The sequence below is a fragment of the Apus apus genome, chromosome 2, assembly GCF_020740795.1.
Source record: "Apus apus isolate bApuApu2 chromosome 2, bApuApu2.pri.cur, whole genome shotgun sequence".
In the NCBI taxonomy this organism is placed as follows: domain Eukaryota; kingdom Metazoa; phylum Chordata; class Aves; order Apodiformes; family Apodidae; genus Apus; species Apus apus.
The window spans coordinates 60223020-60243011 of NC_067283.1; the positions used below are offsets into that span (position 1 = coordinate 60223020).

The 19992-nt window shown below is 52.6% G+C and overlaps 1 protein-coding gene across 5 annotated transcripts in view; it reads right to left on the reverse strand.

Moving 5' to 3' along the window:
- NFATC1 (nuclear factor of activated T cells 1) overlaps window positions 1-7361 on the reverse strand; it is a 115885-nt gene extending 108524 nt beyond the window's left edge. For 4 of the 5 annotated variants that reach the window (XM_051611133.1, XM_051611131.1, XM_051611135.1 and 1 more), the window contains exon 1: window positions 7223-7361. In XM_051611133.1, coding sequence (XP_051467093.1) covers window positions 7223-7352 — 130 coding nt within the window. In that variant the 5' untranslated portion in view covers window positions 7353-7361. Of the gene's footprint in view, window positions 1-2807; window positions 2890-7222 lie in introns of those variants that run through there. The other variant, XM_051611132.1, reaches the window with a different exon arrangement.
- Between the last annotated feature and the right edge of the window lie 12631 nt (window positions 7362-19992).

Sequence of the window (19992 nt, forward strand, 5' to 3'; positions counted from 1 at the left end):
TGCCCTGCCACATGGCCGGGCTGCTCAGTGCCACCACAACCACCAACACTTCCCTCTCACTCTTCATTGGGAAAAAAACTGAAATGGTACAACAGTGGTAAGACTGCCTCGGTTTCAGACATGAGCTCAGAGAAACAGTCCAAACAAGGTGTTCCAAGGCAGCTTCAACCCCTCACTGAAGCTTCCTCCAGCTGCAGAGCAAGTCCCTGGAGCCACCCTGCTAGTGGGCTAGGCAGTGTGGGCAAGCCACACACGGTGGCTAGGCTCTTCTTCCACATGCACCCCACAGCCTCCTGGCCTGGCAAGCAGGTGGATGGTGCTGGTGACATGGCACAGCCAGGTGCCTCCTTCAGTCAGACCCACCATATGGCCCGACAGCCCAGGCAGGGGACGGTGGGTTTTGCCAGCCCCAGCTCTTGCTCACCAGGTAGGCTTTGCCAACGGGGTACAACAGCAGCATCTATCTGCTGACTGCAGAATCAGTGTCTTTAGATCTTTTAGTCAAAATAAATTGGTACACAAACAAAATAGCAGGGATAACTATTACCTGCATGAAAAGTATTGTGAACCCAGCAGTTCTCTTAAAATCTAACGCATGAATAGAGTGAAATTCAAACACTGATGTCTGTTGGAGATGTGCAGCCCAAGCCAAAAAGGCAAGACCAGCCTCTCAAATCCAGTTTAAAAAAACAGGCAATTTAAAAGACAGCCTCACGTGCTCCAAGCAACAAGTTCCCCTAATGCACATCGCAAGGAACAGGCTCTTTTAGAACTACTATGCATATTTTTGAAAGGCAGCTTCTAAACGGCCAAGAAAAATAATGTCATACATCTTCTCACCCAATACTACTTAAAATTGAAAGAAATAACACCCAAAGCCTTCAAAAAATATTTAGGTATCTTAAATTTTCAGGCAGTGTGTAGAAAGTATGCCCACCAAATATAAAAGCCCCAAAACCAGAACTAGGAACAGGAGTGAGTCCTTGGTTTGTGAGCTAAAAACCACCAGCTACAATTTTTTAAAAAGCACATTCTTCTACACAACTTCTGTCTTTACAAAATTAATCAAACACATATCATCAGCATTCATAACATGCTGACATAAAGGGACGAGAGATGGAGGTAGCTACAAAGATATGAACCTGTATGACATAATGCAGCTGTGTAAGGTCTTTTGACAGGGCTGATGAACAGAAGGTAACACTTCAGCATGGAGTTGCTGTCAGGACTATGATCCAGAGGACTCCAGGACCCTGGCACTTGCTCCCAGGACACTTTCCATAGTGTATTTTAATATCTTGAGCTAAATCCCAGTATCAGATAGACCAGTGAAGGTCTGCAATAGTTCTGTTCCAACAAATCCAGAGTTATATTAAGTATAACTAAGACAAGAAATTTGACCCCTCCGTTTGTGAGTACATCTTCACATATTACATTTCATTTTGTGACAACATAAAAATTCCAATCTTTTTTCTGCTCATTAATTTTGCAGAGCAAAGGTTTTGTATCTTTCTGTCATTAACAGGCTGATACTGCAAGGCACTGGGCACCACCAGTTTTTATTTGCATTCTTTAAACAGGAATGCTGAACACCTGCACCTCAGAGGGGCTTCAGAGAAGGTTAGGGCTATTTTACAGTTCTTAAGATGAAGCCATGTCTAGGTCTGTGTTTAAATTCATGCTTGCAAAATTGCTTAATGAGGTTAGGTACTTTTGTCTCTAGGATTTTGACACTTAATTTGCTTAGGCCCCTCCACTTCCCAAGTGTGTAATTACAAGGACACTCCTCTGAAAAGCTTGGTGTGAAACTCTTAAAAACAATGTGCTGCAGAGATGGAAAACTGGGGAACATTAGGAAGGGGAGCTGCGTTATGCCTTCACCTGCATCCTGGCAGGCTGCAATACACAGGCAAGGATTTGGGAGCTGGCTTCGGTTTAAAGGCAAAAGATGAAGCACACAGAGGCAGCCTTCTCCGGGACTGTATTAAGTCATTTACTTGTATGAAGAGCTTTTTACGGTGACCAGCTATCACCGACACCATAACAGTCAATCCCATACCAGGAAACGACAACTTTCTCTGTCGATTCCAGACTCGTTTGCCTCATTTCCACCTCAAGCATGGTTAAAAGTGATAAAAAAGGCAGCCAGACCGAGACACCGGAGTTGAGAATGATGTGATCTGTGATAAATTCAGGTCCGTTATTTTTATTTACAGATGACCTTCAAACTAAGCCCAGAGCCTAACTAGCTCCAGCTCCCGGGAGGAAGGGGAGGGGTGCAGAAGTAGGTTTTGAACTGGCCCACCTCTGTCATGAGCAAGACCCAGACGCTCACTTCCACTCCCGGGAGCTTTGGGGACAGTGAGGGCAGGGCGAGGAGGTCGCTCTCCGGCAGCGCGGGGAAGCCTGCGAGGACAACCCGGGCACCGCGGCGGCTTGAAGAGCTCAAACAATCCTCAACTTCCAAAAATTAGGCACCCGCTGCCTCTCGAGCCGTCTACCTCTTGCAGGCTCGTCCGGCTGCTGCAAGGGCACGGCGAGGGACACCGCCGGGCAGGGGTCCGCTCCGGGCCGCTGCAGCCCCGCTCGCCGCTTCCCAGCGCGGCGGAGACACCAAGTCCCGCCCGCGGCCGCGCCAATCCCGCGGGCGGGACAGCGGCTCCCCCGCCCCGCCGTCCCCGGCCGCGCTCCCCGCGCCGGGGGAAATAGCCTTCCCCCCTCCCGCACCTGCCTGCGCAGGGGAAGGCTTCCCGCAGCATCCCTCCGGCAGCACCCGCTGGTGCCCCGGCCTCCCCGCCGTCACCCACCTCCGCCGCCGTCCTCATCGCTGTGCTTGAACTCGAAGAGGAAATCGAAGTCAAACTCCTGCTCGGCCTCCACACCCGTCATGGCTCCCACCGCCCGCCACGACCCCGGCCAACCTCCGACCCCCGGGCGGCGGCGGCGCAGCCCCCGGCCCGCCCCGTCGGGTCCGTCCCGTCGCGCCCGGACACCTGTTCTGGCAGGCCGGGCCCCGCTCCCCCTCCGCGGCGGCGGCAAGTCCCGGCAAGGCGCAGGTCGGCGGCCGCGGCGGGCGGTAACGTGACCCCGGCCCCGACGGGCGGCCTCCCTCCCTCCCGCCGCCGCCTCTGATCCGCCCTCCCTCCCCCTGTGATGTTTCCGGCTCGATGCAAACAACCGTGCCGGGCCTCCCCCCGCACCCCACCGCCCGGGCTCTACCCCTGCAGCGCAGCCTGCGCGCCGTGGGGACCCCCCTCCCAGTCCGAGACTACGACCCCCGCGCGGGCGGCTGGCACCGGGGTGGACCCCAGACCGGCTGGCCGGCTTCCCGGGGACGGGATGGAGAGGCCGGCGGTGGCCGGGCAGCGGGACTTCAGCCGCTCCCGCTGCCGGTTACTGACTGCCGCAGGTGCCGGGCTCCCGCCAAACGGGAGCGGGGCAGGAGCGGGGCGAAGGCGCACTCGGGGGGGAGGGGGTGCTCTCTTCGCCCGCCGGGGCACCAGCGTGTCCCGCTCTCCGCTAAGAGCCACCAAGGCTTCCTCCGAGGGTGCCTGGCGCGCTGCGTCTGCGAGGCAGGAGGCTTCTCTTTCATTTATTTATTATTTATTTTAGTTAGTTGCAGCACCCACTAGTGCCAACTGTTACAAAAAGCGCATTAGAGCGGGACTCGTAACGTTACCGGCTGGCTCCGAGCGCCGGGGACGGGAGGGCCCCGGTGACGGTGCGAGGTGGCGGGGGAGGCCGGACTGGCGCGGTGCTCCCCCAGCCTGCCGCCTTTCCCACTTCTGCGGGTTAAAAATCAACTAGGGAGAAATGAATTCGGCTCTTTTTCTGTTTAGAAATGCACTGCTGTCAAATTCTACCGTCCCGTTTGAAAGTCTTCGCCAGGCACAGCAGCTCCGCGCCGCAGCAGCTCGGCTCACCGCGACCCCGGAGCTCCCTGAGCTTCAGGACAGATTTCAAAACGAATAGTTCTGGGGTTTTTTTATGCGATGATGGGAATGGTATTCACTTATAAACCGAGGGAATACCATTTTCCAGGCTTACGTTTGAAATCTCCGTTACAGAGTGCCAGGAAAACACACAATTTTTTCCCATCAAGAGCCCGTTATGCTTTTCCTCCCTCTCGCCGGGACGAGCCGCGCTCCGGCCTCTACTCTCGCAGGAGCCACAGGCACCGGCATTTGCCGGGGCCGACGGGGCAGCCCCGGGGCACGAAAGGCGCCTGGACCCTGTGATGCTGCCAGCGGGCAGCCCCGCCGCGGGACTGCGCTTTGTCCCCGAGGGGACGGGGGCTTCTTTGGGGCAGAGGTGAGGCAGCCGCTGGGGCGACGCCGTGGGACTGCCCTCCTCGCCCTGAACTGCCGGGCTGAGTCACCGGGTGTGCAAAAGGCCTTGGCAGCAGTGGGACCCCTCCGCCTGCGGCCGCCGGCTCACCGGGGCCGGACTCCTCTCGAGATGCCGGGGGATGCCCGGGGCGGCCTCCCCAGCCTGGGAGACGGGCACCCCTCAGGGACGAGCGTCCCTCAGCCTCTGTTCCGGCGGAGGGGTCTGCCTCCTTGCCCCGGCCCTGAGCCCCCAGGTTTCACCGGGCTCACCCCCCTGCCGCACATCCAGGGCAGCGCTCTTTTTTGCTCCCCAACTCCTGCCGGGGCGCCCCGGCGGAGGCGGGGTTGGGTCGGAGAGGCGAGAGGGATCCCCCAAGTACCCACTACTCTGGCTGCCTCCCTTCTCCCACATCTGGTACCTGAAGATGGGTGAAACATCCCAAACTGTTTACGGACAACTTGATTTGCCAGTGACATAAATATTAGTGCTGTCAGTTAAGTATTTCGATTGGCTCCCTTCCCTTGAAGAAAGAGGCAAGATGTACTACAGGAAGGTAAACCCGAAGTGATGCCACACGGAGGGACTGAACAACAGCGTCGCACCCGCGAACAATCCAGTTTAAAACAGTGCCATTAACTGGCGAGAGCGAAACGAGCGAGGCGAAGGGGAGCGGGAGGCCGGGCGATGTGCCCCGACGAGGCCATCCCCGTGGCGACAGGCGCCTTTGCGCGGCCCACCGACCGACCCACCATCCCCACCGCTGCCGGCCAAGCCTCTCCCGCTAGTTAAACGGAGTTATCCCAACACCTCTGTCGTAAGGCACGTCCAAGAAGAGACCCTGCAGACGGGCTGTCCTAGCTGCAGCCACGCGGCCTGAAGGAAAATGTTAATTTCTAAATTAGGCTAACCCACCGGTTTTCTCTCAAAGGACCCTGCACCGCGCTACCACCCAAAGGAAAAAGCGGCGCCCTCCCATCGGGACACTTTGCAAGAGCTTCTTCCCAGGCTAATCAAGAAACAAGTATTTTCCTTGATTGCCGCAGTCTGGCAATCAAGGGGCACCTTAATTTGCAGGCAGGGATCCCGACTTTGCAGGCCTCCCCTACGTGGTTCCTGGATTGGGTCACTTTCTGGCTGGCCTGGATTTTCTTGGTCCCTTACAAAATACGTCAGCAGGAAAGAGAACTATCGATGAGGGCTGGTGACATTTTTACACAGGCATCAGAAATGCCATAGAAATAAAAGGGGTGGGCGCGTTGATTTTTTATTTTTTTTTTTTTCACGAGAGGCTCCAGTATGCTTTTTTTGTCAGCTGCCTCTGGGTGTAACTTTTTTACAACTTAGCGCATTCAGTGCCCTTGCAGCCTAGAGTGCTGCAAACGCCGTGCGTGCAGCCCTCGAAGGTCCGAGCATGCGAAAGGCACGCCAGCCAGCGCTATTAAATAAAACGTAATTAACTTTCATCCAAACAGGCGCTCGCATGATTCAAAACCCGGGCCTCAATCACAGCCGTGCTTCTAGCTTTTACATTGGCAGGATCCTGTCAACTGAAATGAACTCCTGGAGTGAAAACATCTGTGTTAAAAAAAAAAAAAAAAAAAAGGAAAAAAAGGAAAAAGCAAATATAGGTCCTGAGCGCCGGCTCAGTTTTCCGGGGACAAATCCAGGAAAGGGAGCCCAGGGGTCCCACGCTGTGGAATAAACACTGCGAACGTAGACGAGACACCCCCTCCACTTCACAACTGGTTCTCTTCCCGATGCGCGGGCTCGCAGTGCCCTAGCGGAGCCCGGGCGGGCCATTTAGCCCCAGCACAGCGGGGGCACCACCAGGTCAGAAGGAAACTTGGGAGCCCGGGAGCAGCCGGGGGGAAAGGGACGGGGGACGCGAGGGGGGCGTGTGGGGGTCACGGCAGGAGGCTGCCAGGCTGCGGCCAGGCCTGCACCGCGGAGCCGGGAGCCGCTCCGCACCTGCTGCGGCGCGGAGGTGATGCCCGCCTGTCGCCCGGGGGTTCCGGCCGCCGGGGCGAAGCGGCGCGGCGTTCCTGGCAGGGGGCAGCGAGGTGCCCGAGTTTCGGCAGTGAGCAGAGCGCTGCTGGGTAACGATGTTCCGGAGGAAGAAAAATGTCCTGACTGGCACAGGAGAGGCTGGAGCTGGGACAGGCTTCAGCCAAACGCTGGCCCTGGCAGGACCAAGTTTGGACGAGCAACTCCCTGCAAAGTGCTTCCCAAGCCCCGCGCCCAAGATCTTTCTCTCTAGAAACTTTGCCGCTGTGTATTCGGCGCGTTTTCGCAGCAGAGTTACTACGGGGCATCGAAAGAAGCCGTGACAAAGATCCGGGATGGTGGGACAAGCACTGCCTCCGAGCCTGGCCGGCGGCAGCGGGCAGCCCACACCCCCGGGGGCTGGGGGACCAGGAGCAGCGAAGCCCCGCAGCCGACCCCGCCTGTTTCGGCATGCCGTGGAGGGACAGCCGCCGGTACGGCGCCTGGCACTGCCCGGGACCCGCTTTTGTAGAAGGCTCCCCTTTTTCCCAAGAGCGAGGGATGGCTGCAATCATGGGGTGTACTCTGACCTCGCCCCGAATCAAACCCAGGGCTGGGGAGGGAATCCCCGGGCAGCTGCACAGCGTTTCCCCCTGACCGGACTCCCAAGCGCCCTCCCAGCCCCGTGCTGGCGGCCAGGAGCGAAGCAGCGCCGCCGCCGCGCTGCCCCGGGCCGGCACCGGGAGCGGGCCCGGGCCCGGCGGGAGGCGGCCGAGGCAGCGCCGTGCGAGAGGCGAAGGAGACACCTATTGGCGAGCGGCCGCCGGCAAACCTCCGGGCCGCCGCGGGGAAACACCGGGGGACACCGCCGCCCGCCCGCCCGCCGCCCTCCCGCAGCGCCGCCCGTTACCTTCCTCAGCCGCCTTCATGGTGCTGCCGAGCGGGCGGACGCCGCGCTGCGGGGCCGCCGCCGGCCCCTCTCTCCCGCTGGCTGGATCCCGCGACGGCGACGAGGCGGCCGGTGGGGCAGCGCTTGGCATCCACTCGGCGCCGCGCCACGGGCCGCCGCCGGCCCCTCGCCGCCTGCCCCCGCGCCCCCCGCCCGCTTCACGCCCCTGGGGCCGGGACCGTGTCGCCCCCGGCGTAGGAGCTGCGCCCGCGGAGGCACTGGAGCTCGCCGCCGCCGCCCCGGGGCCGGGGCATGGAGAGGAGGGCGGGTGTGCGTGGGAACTTCGGAGGCAGTGGCCGCGGCGGCGGGACGGGGCGGCGGGCGCTGCCCGCCCGGCGGGAGCCGCAGGCGGGGTACGGGGGCGACTGAGTTTGCGGAGCTGGGAAGTCTCGCTCTGACGCAGGGCTGCGTCCCCGGCGCCGCCTTTTTAAAGCTGGAAAACACCCCCCCCACCCCCCCGCCAGCACCCCTCCCTCCCTTCCCCTCCCGGCCCCTCTCCCCGCCCCGGCCCCGTGATGTCAGCCGGGCCTCGGCCGCGCCGCCGGCGGGTGGCCAGCGGGAGGCGGGCACCGGCGGGCACCGACGGGCCCCGGCCGCCGCGCAGTCCGCCCGCCGGTTCCTTCCGAGGGGCATGGCGGCCGCCCGGCCCGCCCCGGTGCCGCTGCGGGTTCCCCGCAGGCTGCGGGAGCCGGGTGCCCTCCTCGGGGGAGCGGGTGGCGCGCCCGGGTCGCGAAGTGAAGGAGGGGAGGGAGGCAGGGAGGGGGGGGGAAAAAAAAAAAGCTAGGCAGCCTCGCATGCTGAAATCATTATGTAAAAAATCGCAGGCTTCCCCCGCTGTGGAAATTTGGAAAAGAGCATCAACTGGCAGACGAGAGAAAGGAAAATCCCATTCTGCTAAATTACTAACAGACCCGGTGGACTCGGTTTCAGTCGCTCCAGATTTATTATTATTATTATTTTATTTATTATTATTCTGTAAATATCTCGGCAACACAGTTGTATCTCATCACTTCGTAGCGGGGGGAAAGAGAGGTTTCCAACCCACAGCGACTCCTCCTCCCACCTCCGGGATGCCCCGTCCCGGCCCCCGACGAGGCCGTGACAGCCCGACGCAGGCAGGAGCCAGCCGTGGGGCGGGGGGTGCCCAGAGGGGCCGCGCAGCCTCCGCCGCTTCCAGCCCCGTTCCCCTCTCCCCGCACTCCCCCTCCGTCCACCCTCTGCCCCCACTGCTGGCAGAAGGGGACCGTACTTTCCTGTGTTGGAATTGGACGGCGGCGTGCGGAGAATTGGGGTAGTTTTGAGCCTATCTGGTGTATGAAGAAAAAAAAGAAAATAATAAATCTAGCGCCTGACACCAGTGTGGTTGAAAATAAACCCAATATAAGCGAAATCCTGCCTGCTCCTGGGGAACAGGAGGCCGCGGCTGATTCTCCGGTGCGAGCTCCTCCACTACAGCTCGGTGGGAGAGGGTCCGCACCAAAGAAAGGCACAGCCCCCACAACCCACCTCCTCCCGGCCCCAGTCGTTCCCTCGGGTGGCTAAAAACCAAAAGGGCGATGCTTTTATTTCACGGACAACCTAATGGAGAAGAAAAAAAAGAAAAAAAAGAAAAAAAGAAAAAAAGGAAAGGCAAGAGGAAAGGGAAGGGAGGAAGGAAGGAAGGAAGGAAGGAAGGAAGGAAGGAAGGAAGGAAGGAAGGAAGGAAGGAAGGAAGGAAGGAAGGAAGGAAGGAAGGAAGGAAGGAAGGAAGGAAGGAAAGAAGAAAGAAAGAAAGAAAGAAGAAGAAAGAAAGAAAGAAAGAAAGAAAGAAAGAAAGAAGAAAGAAAGAAAGAAAGAAAGAAAGAAAGAAAGAAAGAAAGAAAGAAAGAAAGAAAGAAAGAAAGAAAGAAAGAAAGAAAGAAAGAAAGAAAGAAAGAGGAAAGAAAGAAAGAAAGAAAGAAAGAAAGAAAGAAAGAAAGAAAGAAAGAAAGAAAGAAAGAAAGAAAGAAAGAAAGAAAGAAAGAAAGAAAGAAAGAAAGAAAGAAAGAAAGAAAGAAAGAAAGAAAGAAAGAAAGAGAAAGAAAAGCAAACCCCTTCGCCCCCCAGCGCCATCGCCCCCAACCTTGAGGCCTCCTCGCAGGCACCCAGGGCGGGTGGCCTGGACGGAGCGAGTGCGGAGAGCGGCGCCCGCAGCCCGCGCAGAGGTGCGGAGCGGCTGCGGGCGCGAAGGAAGGGGCCGGGCTCCCGCCCCACGGGGGCTCCGCCGTGCGGGGGCGCTGCGGGATGGGGGGAGCGCGGGGCGACCCGACGGGGGGGGATCCCGGGAGGCCGGAGCGGGGCTGAGGCGCGGAGCGGGAGGGAGCCGCGCTCCCCTCGGTGGGACTCTCCTTTCCTGCCCGCCCCCCCGCTCCCCGCTGAAATGACGGAATCCCCCGTCTGTTTCCTCCTGTTTAATGCCGTTGCCCCGACCACCGTGGCTCCGCTCCAAGGCCCCGCCAGCCGGCGCAGGCAGCCGGCGGCGGCGGCGCAACGTGGGGCCCGCGGCCGCCCCTCAGCCCCGGCCCCGCCGCCCCGGCCCCGCCGCCCGCACCGCCCCGCGCTGCCGCCCCGGGGCCGCCCGCTGCTGCTCTTCCTTTTCCCCCGCGCCTCCCTCCCGCCTCCCCGAGTTTGTTTACAGCCGCTACTAGGGGAGACTGTTACATGGAGCTTATTTTGGGAGCTGGTGATGACTAACATAGTTAAAAAGAGCCCAGTACAGAAAACAAACTTATTTTTAGACGGCTGTTGTTTCACTGGATTATTGTAGCAAATGCACCCTGGCCCTTTTTAAAAGCCACTTCCCAGATGCCAAGTCCATGCTATTGGGCCGTGGCCGAGGCGCACACACTTGGCCAGCCTCTGCGTTGTTTGCTTCACTTTCCTACATCTACTGGCTCAGCCCTACCCATAATTGCTGTGGCTGCAATTCGTCTTAATTAATTTGGACTTTCCGAGGCACAAACCTACAGCCCTTTCCACAGAAGAAAAAAATAAGAATTGCCTTGGCCTATTTGGAACAATTCACAGAGGCCTTCAGTGCTGGGTCAGCAGGCACCTGAGAGGGGATCCCCCTTGCCTTTTTTGGGCAGGGCTGGCTCTTCTGCAGGTCTTCCTCACTTCCCAGGTGCAAGAGGAAGGCGGCAGGTCTCTCTGTCACCTCGAGCAGTTCCCCTGGGCCACAGGGGGACAATGCTGCCTGCTGCAGCTGATGTGCAGCGAGAAGCTGGCAGTGCATGACAGAGAGATGTAGTTGCTCCCGATGCCTCACTCTCACTCCTCCTCTCCCCTCGTGGGAATTGCCACATGGCAGCTAGGGCACTGAGAGCAGACACAGGGCTCCCTGTGTCCGAGGCTGGTCCCTCCACTGAGCAGCCCCAATCCCTTATGGGAAAATCACAGCAGAGCTGGTGGGACCTCAGCATGCTCTGCTCCAGTGGACAAACAGGGCTAAGCAGCAAGAAGCCTTCCCTTTTCAGCAGTGTTGTACCAGGCTGGGACTAACCCCACTTCACCACCATGCATCCAGACTTCTCCAGCTTTCCACACAAGGGCTTCTGCTGCTCCCTCTTTTATTATGGTCCATCTTGACCACAGAGAGCTGTATGGGCTACCCAGGCAGTCCCACTCCATCCACATGTCCTACAGCAGGAGGAGGGGGGGCAGCTGGTGCTCCGCCTGTGCTGTAGTAGAGGCAGCTGTACTTGAAAACAAAACACTTGCTGCTTTTAGCCAGAAATTAGGTTCATTGTCAGACAGAGTTCAGCTGCCCTAATCTACCTTTCTGCCTTGGCTGAGGCTGAGTGTGCAGCTCCTGGTATGGCCTGCATCAGGAGGAACATGTGTGTGGCTGCTGCTCTGGGGTGAGAGTTTGGGAAGAAGGGGATGTAGTGCAGCCAGGAACAGAGCAGGCCACAGAGTCTGTCTTAGGGCAGAGCCTTTTGGGGTTTCCACTGATTTTCCACTGCCCTGACAGCAATCAATTTGTCCTGGAGAAATCCCAAAAAGAAAAAATCTGTATATTGCAGAAGGAAGGGGGCCAGGAATAGGAAAGAAGCCTTCCCTCCCCCTTCCCTACCCAGCTGTGGGGTGGTGAGGAAGGCTGCAGTATCACTGCAGTGCTTCCCTTCTCAATTGCTGCGCTGCATCCCTCCAGTGCTCAAGCTGTCTGCATCCCCTGTAACCTGCCTTGGCTTTCCTTATATAGCTTGGCTGTCCAATGTGACTTCCTCTGCAGGCTTGAATTAGCACTTCTTGACCACTTTTTACCCCTTCTGTTCATCTTTGCAAGCAAAGCTATAAATTTGTCCTCTGTCCTCTTGCCCTCTGTCAGCTCTTGCATGTAAATGTAGTGCTATCCTTTAAAAAAACACCCCAAAACCTGTGGAGTATTTAAACAGGATGTTTTAATCACCTGAGAGTCTGATTCATACTCATTAGATTGGTTTCACATTATATTAAATTGTGTGTGTGTGTGTTCCCTCCTGCATTTTGCCTTTCTCTCCTTTTCTTTGAGCCTCAGCAGACTGGGAGGGGTGGTGTGCATGGAGCTTTGTACACAGTAGCTACAGTTCTCCACAACATCTTATTCCACAAAAATGCCTCTAGTTTTTGCCTCAGCAGAGGATACAGATTAGTAGCACAGCAAAACAGGCAGGGCTGCAGTTCCAGACTGGCACCCTAACCTGCTTGCAAGACTTGGGACAAGTTGTTTCTCTGCATAGTGTCCTCTAAAATGAGAATCTTTCAGATTTGTCTGCAGAAAAGTGTTTCAAAAGCAGGGGGGACCTGTCCCCCCAGTGTTTATAAATATAAAATATTTTCTTACAATGAATGCACAGAATCCCATAATCTAAGATACAAATCAGAAAAAGCTACCCATGCTCTGTACAGAAGTTCTGTTCTGTTTTGGGTTTCTTGCCCTTACACCTTTATCGCCTTTGATACCTAACATACATAATAATGGCCATCTCCTTAGGGTCTGCAGGCCCATCGTTGGGGTCTTGGCAGCTTCAAAAGCATCAGCATCTGTTCAGAATTTCACTCATTGTAACAAAAGATTTATAAGTCCCAAACCTCCCTAACCACGTCCTTAATTAAAGTCTTTCTAATCCCTGGCTTTGAAAATTGTAACAAGATTTGCTGTAAAGTGAGAGATAGCACATGGCCAGTGTTTGTGGCTGGACCATTTTGAAGACACATCCATGAACCTCTCAAGCAAGGCATGGAGCACACCTGAGCATTGGCCAGATGCTGCCCAAAGCCCCCCAAAAAGTTAGAAGCTGATGCAAAGTCAGGGACTGGGCTCAGCCTTCCATCCCCCCAGACACAGCCTCTTTCACAGGCTGCCAGAAATAATTTTATCACTTTTAAGGTGCATTGCTCTTAGCAGGACAAATGCCAGAAAAAGAATTTCGTGTGCTTGACTAATGTTGTAATTTACCTTATAACCTGTCTCATTACGACGCTGAGCATTCTGTTGATTTACCTGGCTTTTGATTTAGTGGACTTTTTTAAATGACTATTTAGGAATGCAGCCAGGGGCTGCAGGCAAAGGACCTTAAACCTTTTGGGAGCTACAGTCACCCATTCAGACACTGACTTTTTAAAATCAAGACAGGCATGAGACAGCCACACCAGACCCGTATAGAGAAAGCTGTGACTGAATTAAACCGAGCCTTTAGTTCAGAGAAATAATTTCATAATGATACACGCTGTGTTGCTGCCGCTTTGTTTCCTTTTGGGTTTGCCCCTTCTACAAGCCTGCGTGGTGCGCACATGCACATCTTGTGCTCCAGGTAGACCCCTTGCTGCTGGCTGGTGTGTCACTGTGCAGTGTCTGCTCTCCTCAAGCTAGCCTGGACTGAGGTAGGTGCCAGCAAGTGGGCTGAATCCCAGCCCTGTTGCATGACCCATGGCGATTCAGGTACTCCCTTCCCATGACAAAACCACCATAAAAAGTGAAAATCCTGACACTCTGCATTTCTTCCTGGACTCTACCGATGAAATGTGCAATGCAGTGGGTGGTTAAAAAAGAAGAGCATGTATAAAGCTCTGTTGGTAACGTAGTACTGAAGAATTGGCAAATTGTCATACTTGTACAGTATAGACAGACTTGCAAAGAAGCTGTGACAGTTTTCTACCAGACAACATTTTTTAGCTCTGGAAATATTTAACATGTTTCAGACTTCCCCAGTTGCTGCTAGAGAGGGTGGTAACAAGTTTTTTTGCCTCACTCCAAAGTACCTAATGAAGGAAAGGCTGGCTGGGTACACAGGGACTCCAGCTGGCAGTAGAGAAGACCCTTTTCTGGGGGGGAGAAAGGGAAAGGTCAGATTTATTATGTCTGTGGGAGACTGGTACCAGTGGTAGGTATTGATTCCTACACACTGTAGGCGTGGTGGCTTTCATCTCGTCCATCCTACAAGGTGCAGGAACGCACCTTCATTTTCAGGCAGTGCAAAGAAATGTTTTCCACATCTACATTTCATCTGTAGGAGCAGGGTTGCTGAAGGAGGCTTTGTGAAAGCAGTGACCTGGGAGGATGGACGTGAGGCCTGGGCTGCCTGCACGTGCAGCAGTGCTGCTTCACCCAGCAACCCAGGGGCCAGTGGCTGAGTCTGTGATTGGTAGGAGTTAGGAAGACTGCACATGGCTCTTCCACTGCAAAAGGGGCTCCTTTTCCTCTTGACAAGCCTGTAAACTTTACATCCCCTAGAAAGTCTGCTCTTAGTGTCAGGCCCCCCTCCCCCCCCGCCCCGTAACTCCTTCTTGTTCTTTCTTCCACTGGCAGTTGGTTCCTGAGTGCATCTCCTCCCGCAGCCAGAGGAGAGAGACCTAGACTGATCTGATTTACACCAAAGGCAGCATGTTTAGTTCAACTGTGGTCATAACCAAGTGCCCTGGGTTCTCAAACATGTCCCTAGCTGTCTCCACCAAGATGCATGCTATGGTAGCATCTCCTCTTGGACCCAAGGCTCCATGTCCTGACACCCAGAACAGGTCTGGCAGTGAAGTACCCTTTGTAGCCACCCTCTCTGTAATCAGGGACCGGCCTGTCTTGAACCCCAGGTTCAGTGCTGAGAGCAGTCTGGCTGCCACGTGACACGAGTGACTGATGTGAAGCCCTGGACTCCCTGGCTGCAGCATGAGCTCTTCTTTCCAAAATCTCAGCTGGGCTATTATTTACTTGTCAGACTGCTTCTATCCCTACCACTCCTCAGCACCAGCTCGAGCCTTTTCCTTCATTAATTTCCTCCTGCTCTAGTTCATTAAACATGCATTTAAATGTCCTATTGGTTCTCCCTAAATTAATAACCTTCCATTGTGTAATAAAGAAGTCCTTTGTATTAGCCTGTTCTCCCAGTGTCTCTAAACCCTCCTGTAGTTTGGTGCATTCCTAAAATTCATCAGTAGCCTCCCTTCCCATCATGATGTCATCCGCATCTGGACACCCAGCATATTGCGCCAACCTTGGGCTCATTTGCACAGAACTCGTAAACAGAACAAGTCCCAGCACTGAGCCCTGGGAGATCTGGCCTGTCAGCTGTCTTCGTGTGATAGTCCTATTTATTGCACTTCTCTCTTCTCTAACCCAAGTCTATCCTTCCAGTATCTATACTCTGATACTTGCATACTTTTTACTGACCTCATTTTCTGATGCAAAGTCAGTAATGTCATTAAACTGCAGCAAATGCAAAATAATTGCTTTAATCTTTTCTGGGCTCACCTTCACAAACTTTATGAATAGGACTTGGACTACTCTAGCAGCAATGTTGACTGTGGCCCCTTTACCAGATGCTTGCAAACACCAGTCCCTGCTCCCCCCCAGTACTTTCAGCCAATAGGGCAATCCAGGGGATGAGGGGGATGGAGGGACAAAGGAACTATTTTCCAGGCAATGTTAAGGTTTTATTCACTGCCTTGTGACTATGCACTATTGAGGAGCATCCTTTACTTTTAATGTAAAGTAGGTAATGAGGGACTACAGATCAATGCTGTAAAGCAATATGCTCTTCTCCCCTCTTACTTTCACCAAACATTGAGATGCTCAGTCTTTTCAAAGACAGTCGCCTCGGACAGGGAGGAAACTTGGAGCTTTTCAGCCTACATGAGTCTACGATTGGAAACTGTGCTATTGGAAATGAAGGTTTATGGTGGAGATGCTGAACACAGATGTCTCCAGCAGTGTACCCTGTTGATAGTGATGGCAAGTTTCAGATACAAGTTTCAGTGGTACCCAGGTCACAGCTGAGCTGCATCAGCTGTAGAATTGGGGGCACCTAAGTGCTGGCTTTGATCCTAACTCCAGGCCAACTTCATGCAACCCTACCTGCTCCAGCTGTCTAGGGATGCCACAGACCTTGGCTAAATCCTGTTTCTCACAGCAGTGCTCCATGGGTGAGGGGTTTCTGAGAAGCCCTTTGATCAGCTTCGCAGAGCCGGAAGCTTGTCTTTAGCAGGGGGATAATGAAAGGCTGGCAAGATATTGCATTTTTAAAATATACCTTTCCTTCTTCATAGCTTGAATTGTATCACCCTCAGTCTTTTCACACCGTATTTAATGCACAATGGGCGTTTTAGGGATGCTTTGGCTAAGGGGACCAGCATCCTGAAATGGATTGCCACACTCCTTTGTTTTGGTCAAGGATGTAAGTGTTTGGTTCTTCATGTAGCAAAATTACTATGAGCCAAATGTCTTTGTTCCATTCCTGTTTTGTGACATCCTTTCATGCTGAAATAGCTATCTTGAAGAACAAATGCTGAAAATTAAAATCTTCTTGAGTCAAGCTTCCTCATTAGCAGCCTGCCTTGCTAGACTCTACCTTTTTTTTTTCTTTTGCTGGTGTGTAGCTGTAAAGTGAAGACTAAGGAGAAAAATAGGCAATTAAAATGCATTACATTGATTTCCAAATGAGTATGCAGAACCAGAAAGTCTCAGGAAGAACCCCATCTCTTCTATTGCAACTGTTGCTGTATGGGAGAGTGCAAGTTAAGTATCATCTAGAACAAGACACATTTGCAAAGAATAGTAGGGTCAAACTTCTGTCTAGGATCCCTCGGTCAAATCTCTGAAAACCAAATGTGTTAAGTAACTACTTGGCATGAGCTGCAGAGCAGGACTTTTCAAAGGCCATAAAAAGCTTTTTGGGATGAACTCCTCAGCCCCAGCAGTTCAAACATGAGACTCCTAGTTCTGCAAAGCCAGATAATAATTTTCTTAATTGTTAAGAAAAATGCCAGAAAGCACCTCATGATTCCTCTGCTCTAACCCATATTCCAGTGCAACAGTGAAACTACACGGGTTATGGAACCACACAACTAACTTCCTGACATCAGGCACCAGGTCTGCTTTGTGGCTCAGGTCTCAACAACAGACTGTTCCACCTCAAGTTAATGCAAATATATCAAATGCAGGCCTGGAACAGTTAAAGAAACCATGAAGATGGTACAAATTAATATATTCCTCTTCTTTGCTTCCCGGACCTTCCTCTCTATTCCCTTCCTCTCAAGAGTCCAATTAAATTTATTTTCAGGTTGCTTTGTTAGCACACTAAGTGTATTTTGAACTTAAAGAAGCCTCTCAACGGCAGTGTGTGAGAAGGAGACTCCCCACAGATGTGTGTGTGGTGCAAGGGAAAACAAATTGTACAGAGAGATATATGCAGACAGTAAAGCCTTTGTTAAACTAAGAGGCAGAACACTGGTAGAAAAACCTCCCTGACCTACTGACACAGGCTGGACCTATCCACCAAGCTTCTCCTGGGGAATGCAGATGTGAAAAGACACACCAAAGACTAGGGCTGAACATCGGTTCATGGGACACTTTTGGAATTCTGCTGAAGAATCCATCACTAGAGGCGAGTCTTTGAGCTTAAAGTTGCTTGCATTTACTGCTGGAGGGCTGCTGCCTGCTTGCCTCCTAGCACTGATGCATTGAGCAGTCCACAAGAGCTGTGCCACAATGAAATACTTTTCTTGGTGTTTCTCAAGTTACATGAGTCAAAGCTGTCAAGTCTGGAAGTCTGGGATTTGGCTCCAAGTTTTGCTGGCTGCACTCCAGTAAGTGAATGCAGGCTGATTTTACAGAAGTAGGCAGCAACCTCTAGCAGGACAAAGAAAGGCCATTTCCACCCACAAATAGCCTCTGCTCCCACCCTGGAAAACTCCTCTACTTCTTGCTGGGCTGTAGACATCCAGTGCTTCTTGAAGCTCTGGAGCACGTCATCGAGAGAGTCCTCTCTCCAGTCACTGCTCTCTGAATACCAACAGGTATGGAGTGACCCAAGGGATTAGACAGAAAGAGGGACCAGAAATTCTGCACTCTCAGGCACATACACACATACACATAAGTATCTCTTCCATTTGGAGTTCATGGCTGGCTACATTTGGTGACCTCAGGCTAAAAATTTGTATTGAGTAGTGATCTGAAGGTGGTTCAGGGTGACTGCTGCCTGGGTACAAAACCCAGTAAAAGACAACTCTTATATCCTGGGATTGGTTTGGATGAACAGCCAAATTAGGGTTTAAGGCTGGTATCAGTGGTAGATCAGAAGAGGATAAAGGCAGTGTAGTAAGAGATCAGTTTGGGATAAGTCTGGAGGGGCCAAAGCATGAGATCCCCATTCAGTGATGAGGGTCTTTCAGAGGCACTGACATGAAGATCTGGAGCGGGGCAGAAACAAGCAGGGGAAGGGCAGCCAGGTTGTTGGTTTACGGACCCAGCCACAAATGCTGGATCTGGCACAGCTTCCCCATGGTCTTCGATGCTTCAGAAGTGGTGACGAGGGAAATGTTTTGCTGAAATGAAACATCCTGCCCTGCTAGAAGCACAGGAATGTATTGCTTCTGATGGCCTGCACTCCTGGCTGGCAAATCTGGCAAGAAGTGGTTAATGAGGACCTGACCCAGCTGTCTTCATGGCTACTGAAACGTCCACAGGTTACCACAGTAAATGCTACTTGGGGTAGTTTTCTCTTAAGGGCTTTTTGTCCTCCCTTCACCCAATTAAAATTTCACTAGAAACCACAAACTTCCTTCAGAAGGTGAAGGCTCTGAATGTCCAAGACTTCCATTTGAAGCCAGCCTAGATGAACTGCTGTCAGAAATCCCTCCACCTTTCAACACCCACACCGATAAATTAGCGTTTCAGTTACAGACTGCATCCCCAGCAGCAGGCGTTGGGATGATGGTGTTCGACAGTATCTACACTGGAAATTAATCTTTTCCATAATAGTAATTTCTGTCTTGTCTGGAAGATTAAGGACTAAGTCAGTAAGGAAACTTTCCCCACCCCCCATATTGCTGAAACACAGTTTTAAAGAAACGGGCACTTTATACGTTTAAAGGGGATTTTTTTTTTGGTTGGTTATCATGACGGTGGAGGCGGGATTTTACTTATTTGTTAGCTTCTGTCGCCCCCTCCTGGCTTGTGTAAAAATACCAGCTTTCACCAACTTCCTGCAATTCCCTTAGTGAAAATTGTAAGGCAACCCCCCCCCAATTTCTTGGTGTTGACTAGGACCTATTTAAATGCATCAGTCATTAAAACAGAACCCAAGAACATGTTTGGAATAGATGCTGGAGTAGAAAGGAAAATATGCAAGTTAAAAGGGCAGCTGTGGGAGGAGGCGGGACCCATTCATATCAGTACCAAGCCAGAGCTTTGAGCAGGACAGAAACCCCCACAGAAGTATTTCCTATACTCAGAAGTGCACATACTTCCATAAGATTGCCATTATTAGAATGCTGAGAAGAAGACTAACTTATGGCTATGGAATTACACAATAGTTAACCAGCTTAACCAACTAGCTTTTAGAATAAACACTCCTGAATATAGCAAAAAATAATGAAACAAACAAACAAACAAACAACAAAAAACCCACAAGTGAAACAACCCCTAAGGTGAAGAGCCACTCAAATAAAGTAGTGGGATGACCAAGTCTTAGGTCAAAAGTGAAGTCCTTTCTTCACACTCTGTAAATGGCACCATCAAGCCCAAGATTTTAAGTTAGCTGATTTCCCACCTTGATAAAAGTTCTGCCTCCTTGTAAGAAAAAGACACCATTTCTTGCTTCCCAAGTCACTTAGGGGAAGTTCTAGGACCTTCCTCCTTACACATTGGCCCTAGTTCCATCTCACTAATCTTGTCATCTTTCCTCACCTCCATCCATTCTCAGAGATGGTAAAACCTTCTCCCTTGCCAGTCTCTCACAAGGTAAAGGGGCTCTTTCCCTCTCTCCCAATAACTTGTACAATTCTCTCCATCATCTTGCTCAGGGTCCATAATGTCATACCAATAACAATTATCTATTTGTTGTTCCTATACTCTTACTTTTATTCCCTTCTAACCATTTTGGTTGCTCAGCTTGAGATCTATCAAGAGCCTGCAGGCTTGTACAGTGAGGACTTAGCATTTTTAGGGAACCAGGCTCCTACTCATAAAGCAAACATCTTAAAAATAGTAGCATTTAAAATGACCAGTCACTTCTGGTGGAGATATTCTCCAACTGGGAATAGAAATTGTCGTATGGGCAAAAACATGGAAATTATTAGCCTTCCCCCTTCACCTGTCTCGTATCTCCTAAGTTCTTAGTTCCTGTCTTGAGTTTTGATACTCATTGAAATTTGCATAATATGAAGCTGATTAAATCTGCTGTATTCCAGACTAGCAAGAAGCTCCCAATTTTTCTCCTTCTTGAGAAGAGATAAAGTTC